The 16174-nt window shown below is 36.9% G+C and overlaps 2 protein-coding genes across 7 annotated transcripts in view; one reads left to right on the top strand and one right to left on the bottom strand.

Moving 5' to 3' along the window:
• Positions 1-10870, top strand: part of gabbr1b (gamma-aminobutyric acid (GABA) B receptor, 1b) — a 305030-nt gene extending 294160 nt beyond the window's left edge. For all 6 annotated transcript variants that reach the window (XM_077548507.1, XM_077548508.1, XM_077548509.1 and 3 more), the window contains one exon: positions 236-10870. In XM_077548507.1, coding sequence (XP_077404633.1) covers positions 236-523 — 288 coding nt within the window. In that variant the 3' untranslated portion in view covers positions 524-10870. The remainder of the gene's footprint in view (positions 1-235) is intronic.
• A 3062-nt stretch (positions 10871-13932) lies between these two features.
• tnfa (tumor necrosis factor a (TNF superfamily, member 2)) lies at positions 13933-15695 on the bottom strand. The gene is made up of 4 exons (XM_077548768.1): positions 15472-15695; positions 15355-15382; positions 15209-15265; positions 13933-14473 (listed from the first exon to the last, which is right to left on the bottom strand). The coding sequence occupies exons 1-4, from the start codon at positions 15640-15642 to the stop codon at positions 14013-14015; spliced, it is 717 nt and encodes a 238-aa protein (XP_077404894.1). The 5' UTR covers positions 15643-15695; the 3' UTR covers positions 13933-14012.
• Positions 15696-16174: the final 479 nt, after the last annotated feature.

Raw genomic sequence — 16174 nt, forward strand, 5'->3', positions numbered from 1 at the left:
AGAAAACAGGTGAACCGTGACGTTCGCAAAGTAAGCTGAAGGCTCTTTGTCATCAGTTTCTGTTGACAGCAGGTGTCAGTAGAATGTCAAAATGCCTTTGCCCTTTAATGAATGTAAACAGGTCCATTTATCTGATTATTTCTCATTCCACCAATATCGATCATAATACTCTGTTTAGACTAGGAGGGACGCATTGAACACAGCATTGCAATGAATTTCGTCTATGTTCCCTCAGAAAGAAGAACGTGTTTCGGAGCTGAGGAACCAGCTCTCTGAGCGACAGGCCCTTCGCTCAAGGAGAAGACCATCCACTGTCTCCAATCAAAACCACAGCACCCCCCCACTCGCCATCCCCCCCACTGATCCCAGATCATTGGCCCCGCCGCCAGGGTACCCTGCACCCACTTCTGAGCTGCATGCGGTCCCTCCATCATTTGGAAATTCCTCTAGCCTCTACCAGCCTGACAACAAAATCAGCCGTAATAACTGTCACACCAGCCGGCTGCAGATGCTCTACAAATGAGGTGAACTGACATTCATTGTATATGTTGATGAACAAAACAAGGTACAACATATTGAAAAGATGCCTCCGGCATAAAGGCAAAAACCTGCATTTTGTGAAGTGCAATTTTGCATTTGTCATATCCTAGTGGTGTGTCATGGAAACTAGGATTTCAGAAAATGGTTCCATGTTGACTGTTTGCTGAGCTTATTCCACTTTTGTACAGTGCTATTGCTGAGACTTACACTTTAAAGAAGCCATTTCAATTTTGGCCCTACCTCTCCGTCAGCAAATTGAAATACTGAATTTTTCAAACTATAAGTCACTCTGGAGTATAAGTCGCAAAAATGAATCATAAAGAAGAAAACAAAATATATGTTGCCCTGGACTATTAAGTCGTATTTTGGGGGAAATCTAGTTTACCAAAACCAAGACAAAGAACAGAAGAGCTCGGTCTTGCACCCAAAATCTCCGTTCCCTGATCGTGTTGATAGTAGCGAATGAATTCCGAAACTTCTGCTTTTAAATATGAAAAAGTATTTTCTTTTTAGTTTAAAATGGCTTACCTTCACAAGACTCCAGTGTCGCTTTGCGGCCAAACATAGAATCCTGTTTTGTTATGATACCTTTTGGTGCTGTAAATATTGTACTGTAAATCTTTTTTCCATTTCTTCTTCTACTTTCTTTAGGTGATTGGCAAATACTTTGGTGCATCACCATCGCCATCTTCTGAAATGGAGTGACAATATTTGATGATTTATTGCGATTAAGGAACAGGGGTTTTGGGGGCGAGTCCGAGCTCAAATTGTTTTTCTATATAGAAATCACACCTGAGTATAAGTCACAGGATGAGCCAGACAGACTATGAAAAAAAGTGGGACTTAACCCTCTAAAGCCTGAACATGAAATATATGAAAAAATAATTATTATTTGTAAATAGAGTATTTATTGGTTTTCGGGGAAAACAATTAAATCAACTTCCATATATGACTTGATTTGTGTCATATTTGGTACATCCAGTCACAATGCTTTCATTTTATAGAATAGAATAGAATGTAGCTAATTTTCATCATTATTCACATTCCTGTTGAAAACACTGGCAAAAAGAGCTTGTTGCAACATGGCCCTGGCTGATCTCTTTTACTCTGCTGCCACCTGCTGGCCATTTTTTATAATAACTACATTGCTTTAAGCCACCTTTTCATATCAGAAGCTGCATCAAAGCCTTCTGTTTGCCCTTTATAGGGTTAAGTGTGTTTGATCATCAACCAACAATTTTTCTGACTAATATTATTAGTCATCTGTTTTTGAATCAATCTCTCTGAGTGAATCTGACTGTGAATGTTTTGAAGTCTGGCCTGCAATTGACTGCAAACATTGCAGGGTGTCAACTGGGATCGGTTCTAGTTGGCAAGACAAGTGCTATAGGAAATGGAGGGATTGCAACATCTTGCTCATAATATTTTCACCTATTTATTGATACTCATTTATATAGATATATTCATCTATATATCCGATTTTGTCAGTTCATTTTCAATCGAAAGTAAGAGTGAGAGGTACATTCCACGAGGACCATATGCACAATTATGGATCCAATACATTGAATTTGGAATGATCTACGCGCTGTAGCTCCTTGCTAACTAGCCCGCTAGCCTACAACCATAATGTGAGTTACACCTTCCAAACAAATCTTCCTCCCACCAATTCACTATTTAAACATCATACACAACATATACACGGCTAAATTTGTGACTGGGATAAAAGTTCATTTTGCAGTTGATGTCACACATCGTCATCCTCATTGGATGTCTATCTATCTATCTATCTATCTATCTATCTATCTATCTATCTATCTATCTATCTATCTATCTATCTATCTATCTATCTATCTATCTATCTATCTATCTATCTATCTATCTATCTATCTATCTATCTATCTATCTATCTATCTATCTATCTATCTATCTATCTATCTATCTATCTATCTATCTATCTATCTATCATCCATCTATCTTGAGCATACTCAATATTAGAGTAATCCAAAAGTAATCCAGTTACAGATTTGACCGGATATCGTTCGTCAAGGAGAGTCATAAGGACCGTATCAGTAGCAGACTCCGATACAATACAAAATCTGCCAGGAATCCTTAGATGCGTTTCTTGTAAAGCTGTGGGTCGTATATCGCGTGGCTATGAATTGGTTGCGTGTGTGTGAGGCTTTATGGTTTTCAACTTTTATAAGATGAGCAAGAGCTCTGCGCCATGCTTTACTTGTTTTGTTTACATAGCGCCTAGTTTACGGATATGAAATAATGACTGCAGTAGAACAGGAACTAAAATTTTTTGTGACTTAACTAGTCACTTTGTGGCATGTCAAAGTCAGCTGACTACTGGAATATCAGCTGATTCAAAGTCAGCTCTCATCAGTTGATGACCGAGTAATTCTCTTCTAAGCTTACCGCAGGATCTAAAAGTAGATTAAATGTCACAATTGTAAAATAAATCCAGGATCCCAAAAACATATTTGTTTTTTTTGACTGCCAATTTAATTACTCTCACAGGCCATGGTCCTGTTCTGAGTATAAATTGTTTCCTTCCACCATATTGGATGTAGAAAAGTGGAGCAATCACTGATGATACTTTAACTAATTTGCTCCCAAAAATGTTCTATTTTAAATATTACCATGGTCCCAAAACGTATTTATACATTTTTTTTATGCTCGAGCATACAGAAGGCTTTGATGCAGCCTCTGAACTTAAGAGAACGCTTGAAGTAATGCTAGTTATTACACAAACTGCCAGCAGGTGGCAGCAGAGTATAAGAGATCAAACCCTAACCTAACCCAGCAAAACAGAAACAGATAGAAATAAACTTTTCTTTCCTGATGATAGGAGACTCTAATCTTTCTTTTAGTAGCTTCCATGTTTTTATAGCAACAGAACAGAATATTCTGTGGGCCTTGTAAAATCAGTCAAAAGTCGAAGGGGGTTGCTTCAGTGAAAATGGCTGGGAGTGAATGAGTTAAGTTTACCTGAAGGAGAAATACAAATGGTTTATCAAGAAAAATTTTATCCAAACGTGTTTTTTTGTTACACTGACTGGTTGTATTAAAGCAAGCTTATCGTGGAACCTATTTGTCGACACGCCATGACAGCTAATGCGCGTAGCCATACTTACCTGCAAGAAGTGAAGCCGTGATGTCGTGGCGTAGAAAGCAGAGATGGCTTAGCCTTCTCCCCCAAATCAACACGGCATTTTTTGACAAATCTGAGTCATTCTTGCGCACTTTCAATCAGTCTATACTGATGGAAGGTCTGTCAATCCGTCACTGACGACGCCTGTTTTGCTGACAGAAGAGACCGTTGCTGCAGCGCATTGAAATAATAAGCCGCCGCATGCAAGTCTGTCAAGTCAGGTTATATCCTTTCGTTTAAATAAATAAATATCTGAGTCTGGATGAGAGATTTACATATTGTATCACTCAATAGTCAATAGTAACTAAAGGGTGCGAGTGACGTCATATCCGTCCCAACATGGTAAAACACATTAAAACTCATTCACTCCAAGCTATTTTCACTGAAGCAACCCCCTTCGCTCCCGGCTGTTTTACTGGATTTTGACCGATTTTGCAAGGTCCACAGAATATTATTTTCTATTGCCATAATAACATGGAACGTACCATAAGGAAGATTATAGTCTTTTCTTACATCAAAAAAGTATATTTGTGTCTGTTTCTGTTTTGAAGCAATTAGCATTAGAATATAGCTAAGTTTCATCATTATTCACAAAGCTGTGAATAATGAGCTTGACAGTGCTAAAGAGCTTGTTGCAACATGGCCCTGGCTGATCTCTTATACTCTGCTGCTACCTGCTAGCCGTTTTTTGTAATAACTACCATTGCTTTAAGCGACTTCTTTATGTCAGAAACTGTCATAGTGTTTTTTTTGTATGCTGTAGCATAAAAATAAATAAATAAAGTTTTTGGTTTTGAATGAGTTAAAATTAACCAGGGAAATTATTTTAGCATATACAAGACTAGACCAGACACACAAAAAATGGGAAGGCCAGATATTTTACAATATTGCTCCGTTTCTCCATTAAAAACCCAAAATTAATTTGCTGCTTGGATATACAGTATAATGACCCTGATTGCTGACTTTTGCTAGTGCAGTACTATGAAGTCTTGTATGTGTATAAAACAGTACTGTGAATTCCCGCCTCCAAACAACAAAGCCTTCCCTATTTGGCAAAATTGCCCAAAGTAGTAACTTGATTGTTCTTAGACGCTCAGATAATATTTCTCTTACTATCATAAGATGGACAGACGGATAGATAGACAGATTGCTCTGCTGCTCTGCCCTGGAGATGGTGCTGTGCAGAGGACGCTGTGGATTGTCCATGATTGACAGAAGCTTTTTCCATCATCCTCCTTTCTGCCACATGTCAGGCTGTCCAACTCCGTGCCCAAGACACAGCCGTCATTTCTCCTCACTTTATCCAAGCAAGAATCTGTTGCTAATACAAAAGAGCACAGCAGGTCATGATGCAAAGAGTGGTATTGTTTGTGTCAGATATTTGATTGTGACTGGAGACAAGAGGATTTGGGGGAAATCAGAGAGCAGATTCCTGGAAGACAGAGAACAGGTTCTAAAACAGAAGTGTGGAGGGTGAGGTGGGCTGGGAACAGAAAGCAGACAGGTGGAGGGGGAAAAGTAGAATACAAATGGTTGTTTTTTAAGAGGCTGGTTCAGGAAACTTGACAAAGTTGATCTGGTGAGGCTGTGGAGTCCATTTGGCGGCGGCGAATCCAGGTTTTGTGAAAAACAGTCAACAGCCATTTTTTTCTCAAATGGACTTTTGACTTTTTGATTGTTTAGATCAGAGGACGTTACTAGTATTTGTCAACTGTAAATCCCTTTGAGGATCTTTTGTGATGAATACTTGACATACTTGCACTTGACTTGGCTGAACTTGAAATTAAAATATGTAGCTTTTCTGTTGGATTGCTTAGTATGAAAGTAAATTACAATTAATAAACTAGACTCAGTGCAATTTCTGGAGAAATTGTGTGGGAATGCTGGATAGTTGAATGCTAAGCTAATTTATGTGAAAATTACAAAGTATTACTTGAAATTGAATGATAAATGGAAAACTTGAACTGCAATCTGGTGAAGGTGGGAATCAAACCCTCACCTCCCATTTACCAGTCAAAGCTCTGCTGCACTTAGCTGAAGAGTAGTCCAAGTGGGGTTTGAACCTTGAACCTTGAACCCGAAGAAAAACGATTAATGATCAAAGAAAAACGGTTAATGATCGAAGAAAAACGATTTTTGAACGAACGTTTACCTACATTGTGAAAGGACCCTGAATGCACCATCCATGTAGCTTATAGCTAGCCCAGAGCGAATCAGTGCGATTCTGCCGTCCCAAAGCGTCCTTTAAGCTGTTTAATGACACTCCATTTGGAGTTAACTGTAAAACCAACAAACGAAAAAACAAACGATAAGGAGAATTACATACAGTGTGTATTTAAATACACAACATGCTTCATTGTTAACACATCACAAGCCTAGCGCTAATGCTAATGCAGGTGAATGGAGGATCTCATACAAATGCTAACAGAAAGATAGCATCAATTTTGGGAGTAATAATTCTTCAAATAAAGAATATTCTCACACAAATGCTGTGGAAACACATACCCACAGGTATGTACTATATATACAAAGGCACAAATTCTTACCAATTTGTGAAAAACGACTTATTTTGGCAAGCATGTCCTTCACTAAACCTCACTCTCCTGTACATCTTCTTCTCTAAATCCAAAATACCTCCAAAAAGCTTAGGTGGAACTTATGCCCCTCCAACCACCACCAAACATTTGCACCATCCATACACCAGTGTGAGTGGCACTGGAGGCACTGTGTATGAAGTGTCTTGCCCAAGGACACAACGACAAATGACTTGGTTACTGAACGACCGGCTTGATCTCCTGAACCATGGCTGTTACAAAATTGAGTTGATAAATTCAGCTGTCAGAATGTGTGATCTCGTGTTCTAAAGGTACCAGGGCTTCAATGTAGGGTTTCGAAGGTTGATATTGGCCCCTAGGTGAGGTCATGATTAACAGCTGTTGAAAATTTAGCTGATAAATTCCACTGTCAGAATGTGAGACCTTGGGTTTTAAAGGCGTCAGGTTCTTCAAAGTAGGGTTTCAAAGGAGAGTTCAGCCTCCAGGTAGGGTCCTGGTTTTTAACTGCTGTTTGAAAATGAAGGTTAAAAATTCAGCTCTCAAAATGTGTGACTTCGGGGTTTTAAGTCATCAGGGCTTCAAAGTAGAGTTTCGAGGGAGAGATTGGCCTCTAGGTGGGGTCATGATTAACAGCTATTACAAATTGAGTTGACAAATTTAGCTGTCAAAATGTGTGACCTTGGGTTTTTAAGTCATCAGTACTTCAAAGTAGGGTTTCGAGGGACAGATTGGCCTCCAGGTGGGGTTCTGATTTAACAGCTGTTAGAAAATTAACGTGAACAATTCAGCCATGGGTTTTAAAGGAGACGCTTTGATTGGCCATGATTGAAGTTGGCTGTGATCACTCTCACAGCTGTGCAGCCTTTTTTTTAGGACTCCACAACACTGCTGTCGTGAGAAATGAACATTAGTTTGCCTTTTTCTTTGTTTGACATGAATGCTTGCGGTTCACATTAGAAGAGAAAACTTTTTTTTCAGTGTACTTCTTCAGTGGTTGATATAATGTCCAGTGTGAAGTGGAATGTTTTAGCAAACGGTCATATGGAGACCAAGGAATTATTCCAAAGCATTTATCATACCAGTGAGTACCTTACACTAATTTCTGTAGATGGTACTATGCACCTTCTGATTCATGACTGATCAAAAGGTACAGATTTGTGACATGATCAATCATTGTACCCATGTCATGCAAAAAAATGTTTTATTTTTATTTTATTTTATCTTATTTACATTGTTCTTAGTCTCTGCTGAAAGAAATTGCAGTCACTGAACATGGTTTTGAAGACTATACCTTTGATAGTATCGGTGAACTTTTGTGTTTTAATTTGAGGCTGCAGCTCTTTCTCACCCACCCCAATCACTCAGGTTATGTGGCTGAGACCTCAAGAAGCATGAGTTATGTGAGGATGCAGGCTGTACATGTTCTGGCCCCAACACATACAGTATATCCAACTTTTTCTTTTAATAGTCTAAAGTATTTATGTGTTTTTGCAGGAGCATTCTTTTTTATATTTTGTTGACTTTATATTCAAGTGTCACTTTACTTTTATCCGAAGTATTCTGCTTTTCTTCTTTAAATTGTACAATAACTATTAGTAAAAAATATATATAAAAAAATAAATAAATAAATCTGGCTTCAGTCTAAAAGGCCTGAGGAGTGTGGACAGAGATTTTTTTTTAACCAATTATCAATCTCTTATCTTAAATTATCTAATTGTCTTTATTTTATTTGGTTGTTGTTTTTGTCTTTTGCAGATGACTTTTCTGCTAATGTAACAGCTGTACAGTACATTATACTCTTCAAAGGTTCCATATCTGCGGTCAAAATGTGAATACAAATACTGTATGTTAATGACATGGTTTATTGATGTATTCTAAAAATCTTTTTGTTTAATTTCAGTAGTCTACGAGTGTGTTTTGCTCGTTTTGTTTTGTTTCTGTAGTGTTTTATGGACCAACAGATGTAGCCATGTCTTTAATTTAGATAACTGTAACCCATACAAAATTGGCATAGTGTGTCAAAAAGGTGGTGAAAATAGAAGGTTCAGTGGCGTTACTGTTTTTTAAGGCGATTATTGCTTCTTGTGGTAGCATGCAGCTGACCCAGATGATATATTTCAAATGGAGTTAAAAACTAAATTCTTGACAAACACACTTATATTTATTATTATCAGAGCAATTTAATGTCAGTTTTAATTTCTCAGGGTTGATTAAAAGGCCTTCACTGCCTTTGCTTTGTTAACACTTATTTACTTATTCAAAACAAAAACCAAAAGGTCAGTTTCTGTTTTCCTTGCTCAAAGCAGCAAATCTCACTTCCAAATTTGGAAATAAAAACAGGAACTGACAGTATGGATCAAATCATCCTAAAACTGAAAAGGGAGGATACGACTAACAGTAAAATTACACCAGTGCAACATTTTCTAAAATCATTTACCGGATATTTAGTGGAAGGAGACCACAGACAGGATGTTGTGTGCTGTTGTGGCTTTATATTCAATGGGTCAGCATTTCTACGTTGCACAATGCTCACACGTGTCACACGGGAATAACGCAATGTGTCATCTGCATGGCTTGGAAAAACTGTGATGCCACAATCGGCAAAACTAAATTGTTTCATATATGGCCTATTAGCGTTTTATGGTGATGATGAGGACATGACTCGCTAAATGTTTTCCTCCCATGACATGCCTTCACTTGTTGCTTGTTTTTAAGTCTTCAGTAAAAAGCAAACTTTGCTGGCTTGATATCAGTCGACTCTTGTGTGTATTTGCCTTATTTTAGTTATGTTAGGTTTATTATCTATCTGCACAGTGAAGTACTGTAACTATCAACACTGTAGCAGAAAATATCATTTTTATTCTTTTAGCAATCACAACTTGAATGAATTTAAGGCAGTTACACATAAAGGCAAAACTGTATTGGGGACAAAAACTCAGCAAATAAATATGGAACAAAACATCTGTCAATTTGATTTAAACTTATTCATAAAAAGTTTGTTTTAATGTTCCACCAAAAATCATGTACTTTGACTGCATTTCTTTTCATTAATGTGATCCCCTCCCAAAAACAGTATTTTCAGATGAACAGATATAGAGTATGTCAAGTTTGGTTGAATTTCCACAATAACTGAGTGTCTGTGCAAATCATTGTTGTCTTAAAGGTTTTATGCATTTTTATCTGTTTTTCAGGATTTTTTTTCTGATTTTCAAAAATTATATATATTTTTAAACTATTTTTTCTTTTTTTCAGATTTTTTTTAGGTTTGTCTGTTTTTCGGAAATTATTATTTTTCTTTTTTTAAAGAATATTTCCCCGTTTTTTGTAATATATTTTTTTCCTCTTAGATTAGAGTGCAAATGTGAATTGAGAGCCCATAGGCAAATATGACCGGCTTATTTAGTTTAATTAAATTTTATTTTAACGTGAGTTTAAGACACTGGGAGATAGTCCTGCCTTCGAATCACATAAAGAAGATGGGTATCATTATTCGTTTGTAGACTTTAAACAGGTGCCTTTTTTTTAACTCATTCATTCCCCGCTATTTTCACTGAAACAACCCCCTTCACTCCCGGCTGTTTTACTGGATTTTGACTGATTTTGCAAGGCCCAAAGAATATTGTGTTGGATTGCTATAAAACATGGAACCTGCCAAAATAAAGATTAGAGTATCTTCTTTCATCAGGAAAGAAAGTATATTTCTATCTCTTTCTGTTTTGCAGCAATTCGCATTAGAATACAGTATAGCTAAGGTTTATCATTATTTACAAACTTGTTGAAAACAGCTTGTTGCAACATTGCCCTGGCTGATCTCTTATACTTTGATGCCACCTGCTGACCGTTTTTTGTAATAACTACCATTGCTTTAAGCGACCTCTGCAGGTCAGAAGTTGCATCAAAGCTCTCGCATTAAAAAAAAACATTTAAAAACGTATGAATACGTTTTTGAGAGTGCAGGACAAAGTATTAAATAAACGTATTTATACGTTTTGGGGTTTGAATAAGTTAAGTAAATGCAATACACTTCCGCCTTTGTCCACATTTCTGATACACACAAAAAAAATTGCACCTCTTTATCAATCCTTAAATCAGACAAGGGACTGATTTATGTGATTTATGTGACTGATGTGATTCATTTATTAGCCTGAATCTTAATTGTTGAGTTATACGCTTCAATTCCAGTGTGTGCGTTTGGTGTGTGCGTGTGTGTGCACACCTCTATATAGACAACTTGGTGTATATTAGTGCTTGCGTCTTCAAGCAAGGATTTGTGTCTACAGTTTGTGGTCTAACAGCTTGATCTGTAGCATGGGTAAAGTGACTGAAAACACTTGTCAATTAATAACTACAGTTTGATCCGCAGATGTATAAATCATTAAAACGTCGTGTATTGTTCCTGCTGCATCTCTCCAAGTCAACATGTAATTAAATCTATTAAATGTTTGTCTGTAACGAAGTATTTTCACTGTTGAGTCTGTAAAGCAATGGCTATGTAATTGATGTACATGAGAAAATGCACACCGACTGTAAATAATACAAATTATGTAAATAAGAACATTTGACTTTGCATACACAAGCTGTATTTCATGTGTATTAAAAATATATTTCTATTCTGTAACGCCTGATGAACTGGTGATTTATTTACTTTTTTTTTTCAATTCAGTTGCAACACAACAATGCCAGTGTTGTTTTGAAGGAATATTTTGCTGTGTAACAACTCACAAAACAAGGTTTTAAAGTAGAGTTGAGTAGAATTTTGGTTTATTATCCATAATTATTTGGTACACTCATTTCTAACAAGCCAATTCTGAAAAGCATAGATAATATAAATTAATAGCAGTAACAAGACTAAGTGCAATTTCTGGAGAAATTCCGTGGGAATGCTGAAAGCTGAATGCTAATAGCTGAATGCTAAGATTTGAATGCATGTGGAATGCTTATGAAGACAATTGAGAGATAAATTATGAAATTATGACCTCCTGGTTACTGGACAATGCACTTTACCAACTGTGCCACCGAGCAGTATCGGACACCTAATGATGGTAAGTTATATGTATGGAAGTGGGCGTGGAAAGTGATACTTAGAAAAAGTTCAATGTCTGTCTCACGCAAAATGAATGGGAAAAAAGTTGATATTTAACGTTAAATTGTGCCAATACTGTAAGTGATGTGGAATCAGACGACATATACCCCAGATGGCGGGAATTTTTTAAGCAAGTTGAAGTTAGAACGGTGTAAATCGGAAGTATTATGTGGGAGTTGTTACGCAGCACAAAAGTGTGGAGAATAAAAAATCACATTTACAGTACATATATGGGAATGCTTCAGCAATGAGACACATCATTTCTCTTAATTGTGCTTTTGAGTTGTACTGTTATTATTCACATTCATTATAGTGAAGAAAAGTGAACTCAACTTTCTGTTTGTGGTTGATGAGAGGAAGTCGGAGGACCCAGACAAAAGCCCACACAAGCATACGGAGTAAACATATGACTTCCTTCACTTCATAACCTAACCTAATGTGCTAACCACATGCTCCACCTTAATGGGCCTTAATACAAATACGTTTTATTTTTCAGAGGTTAAAAAAAAAACATGATCAGTATAACGCTGATTCAAACCCAACAGAAAATTTCCCAATGGAAAAGAATGAAAGCTCAGTTGAGAAACTTTCCACCCGTGGTACGTGTGATTCTGCCTTTTGTGGGCTGCAGGTGTCCACAGGGGAACTCCCAGTTTACAGTGGGACTAACCCTTCACTATTTCCACTGATGAACTACTCCAGTGGAATATGTCTCAGTGTAAGAAACTGCATCATAAAAGAAAGCAGCTAATCGATCACACAATGGTTATAATAATTTTCACTGCATACAGACAACGGATTATTGACATCTATGATGTATGATTATCATAAATGCTAGCACACAATGTTCTTTTATGGATTAAAGCGTTTGTGTTGTCACTAGTATTACAGACACAGTAAATACCTGTCATAACCTACATGAGTAAAGGCGCTATTTTTATCAAATTGAATAGGTACAAAATGTCATCAAGGCTGCCATTGTTACAAACCAAGATCAATTATTTGGTTCTGCTTGGTTTTCATATATATATATATGGATGGATGGGCTGTCAAAATTAAAGCGTTAACTCTAGTGATTAATTTAGATTCTTGAAAGGGTTAAAAACATTTATTTGATGTTGACTATTTTGCTGTTGTTCATATTTGTACAGAAACAAGGGTTTGACATCAAAACATGAATATAAGACAAGAGATCATTATTTAATTTTTTATTTCTAGGTATTAAGAATACGATTAACAACTTAGATCTAAGAGCATGGAAACATGTTAGCCTCAGCTGTGTTCCATATTATTTTTTATGTATTTAGAATACATTATTTGTATTTGTTTTGATAAACTGCTATTTGTATAGATATGACATATATTGTTATAATAAAAACTAATTTTAAACATATTTTTAAAAATACAAAAAACTACAAGCCACCATTAAAATTACTTATGTAGTCTTATTAACATTATAGTATCATTCTGTATATTCCGTATCATGTAATCATGCCTTTAAGGTGCCTTTTGTGGGTCAACCACCAACTCATATTAGTTGCTTCTCGTCATGACTCCCAAATATATAGATCCGCATAATAATATTGACAGTGATCTATAATGATACAATGAAGGATTATAATACACCCAATATGTACAGTACTATTATAAAAATAAAAATAAAACCTGTTGATATGTGTATTCTGTATTATCATGCCAAATCCCACCACGAAATAAGAATGTTGCCAACAATAGGATTACTGTTGTCATTTTTGCTAGTATTTATTTAGTAGTAGTAGTTCACTCTTTCGATGTTTTCAGTCTACAGCAAAAATAAAGGAATTAAATGCTGTTTGAGGGAACTGTATTTGAATTGTCATGGTACTGTTCGTTGATGTAAATAAATATAACAGTTCTGTTTAAATAAATAATTTATTAAATAAATATAATCCTATGTAAATGTTTCATATCAGTTTAACAAAAATAATTTACTAACTTTGGTTTACATTGTTGAAATTGTTAAACCACATATAACTCAGGAATAAATAAATAGATCAATACATAAATAGATTCAATAAATACGTAAGTACAATGCAGTTTCAAAAATCAACTCAGGGTATATGCAATGTGTTAACCTTGCATGAACAACACAGTTGTATACGTCTGACAAATCAATATTTGTAGTACAGCAGAAGGTACTGACTTGATAGCACACAGTACGCAATATATTAAACTCATCCGCTGCCATTGACGGCTATAGACATCAAAAGATTGATTTTTACTGGGCTGGCAGTGAATGAGTTAAATCTCCTTATATTTCAGAGATCGTACATTACAGTTTTATACTAAATCTCCGTACAGTAATTTTGCTTAGCCTGCTATTCTTACCATAGCTTGTTTGATAGAGGTGGCAAATCAGGTCCAGAAAGTAAAAACCTAAAGCTAGCTCCCTGTCAGGTAAATGAGCACTCGGAGAGCTAGTTAGGGAGCTCACTAGCTAGCACCTGGGGCTAAAGCCAAACAGGCAGGGTTTTTACATTCTGGACTTGGATTTATCACCTCTGTTGTTTGAATCACATGTTAATTCATTTATTTCTATATAGTGCCAACCTTATGCAGGTGTACAAGCAGAAGTCGAAGCTCACCATCAATCTCTTCTTATTCTTTCATATTCAGGTCTTTCTTTCATGTTGTGTTTTCACAAGGCAAACACGCCAAAGAACGTCTTCCCGGCCTCATCCTCCAGATTTGGCAGCATTTTCTCCGTCACAGTCTTTAACTTGTCTCCTTTATACAGGTTAAAGACAGCTCCCATGTACACAGCAGAGTACCAGCCACCCTCTTCGTCAGCATCGCCGCTGGCTTTTTTTTGGCAGGCAGTCCGGACAGAGTGCAGGATGGTCCGGTATTCGTCATTCCCAAACGAACTGGACCAGCGTCTCACTCTGTGAGTCAGGTGGACCATCAACGTTGTGGATGTGTCGTCATTGTCATCGCTGCGACAACTGACCCGAAAAGATACTTGACTGTAAACAAAGTAGAGGCCATCTTTCGGGATCACAATCTCGTTGTTCTTGAGCTCAAGGCCGCCTTGAGAGTGGGACGGGTCCACCTGATTAATCCATTGCACCGAGTTGGTAATATTAGAATTGTACTGTCCTGTAGAGGTGAGATGATTTTCAATTAATGACAGTTATATAACAACATTATTGTATAACACTTTGCACATCACACTTTTTACACTGCACTTTGCAACATGTACGGTAGGATGGAGAGCTGTGTCACATCGTAGGTGGGCATTTGACCTCAACTTGAACTAGGCATTGGGATTTTTGGGGTCATGACTTCATCACGCTTGTCAGCATGTATGTTTAGTTCGGTCTAAATCAAGGGTGTCCAAACTATGGCCTGGGAGCCGTTTTTTTGTTGTTGTTTTTTTTCAGTGGCTTGTGACATACACTAAAAATGGCATTTGACACAGTTAAAAAAAAAAAATGTTTTAAATGGTTACACATGGTCAAAGTAAGAATGGAGGGTGTTGGAGGAAAATAGTTGCTATTGCAATTGGTTTATATATTGCAGCTTTTTTTTTTATTATTTGTCCAAATTTTTTGGGACGAAACAAAATTTCTCTTCATAACATAAGTGGCCCTTGCATCCTTCATATTTTCTGTAAGTGGCCCTAAATGGAAAAGTTTGGACTAAATGTGGGGTTATCTCATGTTTTTATTTGTTCTAGTGCATATATATACACCAGAATAGTATGGCTGTAGCTTTTAACATGGAAATCATGCAAATCAACTTGCACCTTGGCACACTAAAACTGAGCATTTTTCTAAATTCCCACAACTTTTTTAATGAACACCCCAAGGTTGATTTCAAAGTACTTCTTACCTGTTAAGTGAATGGCAGCTCTGACATTGGAGATTTGCCGCAGAGTGTGATGAATATCTGTAAAAGAAAATTTCATTCAGTGTCATTATAATTTCAATAGTTTTGTTTATGCTATTTGAGGGAATAGAAAAGTTATGATTTCTCACCAAAACGGTCTTCATTTCGTCCTGGCTTCTGTCCAAAGGAAATAAAATCAGAGTTAAACCAGTGCAATGCAGACATGTGATCCTTACAGACAAGACAATTGTGTACGTTGTTCCCACCTCGGTGTGTACAGTGAAGACGAGAAAAGCAGCAGCGGCAATTGCAAGGAATAACGTGAAACCCAAAAGGGCCATGGTTAGCTTTGAGCCATGTTTAGCAGCGGTTCTGGACGAGTTCTTTGATTCTGTATCCACAGCAGCAAAAAGAGTCACTTTACAGTCTCCTTCCATTGTTCTGAATGAGGGCCCTTTATCGCTTTAGTCGCTTTCTGAGAGTTTGTCTTCCTTCGGCGACTCACGTTTATTGACTGTCAAATTGCACAGTGGAGCCCTTTATAAAACCGTTAGCTCCTCTGGGGGAAGTCCGATGATATCATTCATTGTGAGTGGAGAGAGAACCAAAACTGAGGAAGATCTAAAACTTTAGACACTCCTACTCACTCACACCCACGAGCGCTCAAGCAGCAAAATGTAAAATGTACACTACACCTGAAGAAGATACTAATATATGTTCAATTTGTATTAGCACAAAAACAAACCAATCTCTTACAGATGTTAATGGTTCACGTATATTGTGGTCATATTAATGTGGTTCAAACCACAAACACATCCTTGAATTGAACGTCACACATCCGACAATGGCGTCATATCTGTTGTAGCAAATAGTAAACACAACAGTATTGCAGAGTCATTGTGTGCTTTTGTTGTATTGTGTCACTTCTTCTTTTTTTGTAAAAATAGACAAGAAATATGCACTGGCCAT

Source organism: Vanacampus margaritifer, chromosome 17, assembly GCF_051991255.1.
Source record: "Vanacampus margaritifer isolate UIUO_Vmar chromosome 17, RoL_Vmar_1.0, whole genome shotgun sequence".
Lineage (NCBI taxonomy): Eukaryota > Metazoa > Chordata > Actinopteri > Syngnathiformes > Syngnathidae > Vanacampus > Vanacampus margaritifer.

Bases quoted from the DNA above. Each gene is read 5' to 3' on its own strand.
- tnfa (XM_077548768.1), bottom strand. From the start codon at position 15,642: ATGGAAGGAGACTGTAAAGTGACTCTTTTTGCTGCTGTGGATACAGAA. The intron at 15,383-15,471 runs GTGGGAACAACG...TCCTTTGGACAG, and splicing joins TCTTCACTGTACACACCGAG to AAGCCAGGACGAAATGAAGA. The intron at 15,266-15,354 runs GTGAGAAATCAT...TTTCTTTTACAG, and splicing joins ACGAAATGAAGACCGTTTTG to ATATTCATCACACTCTGCGG.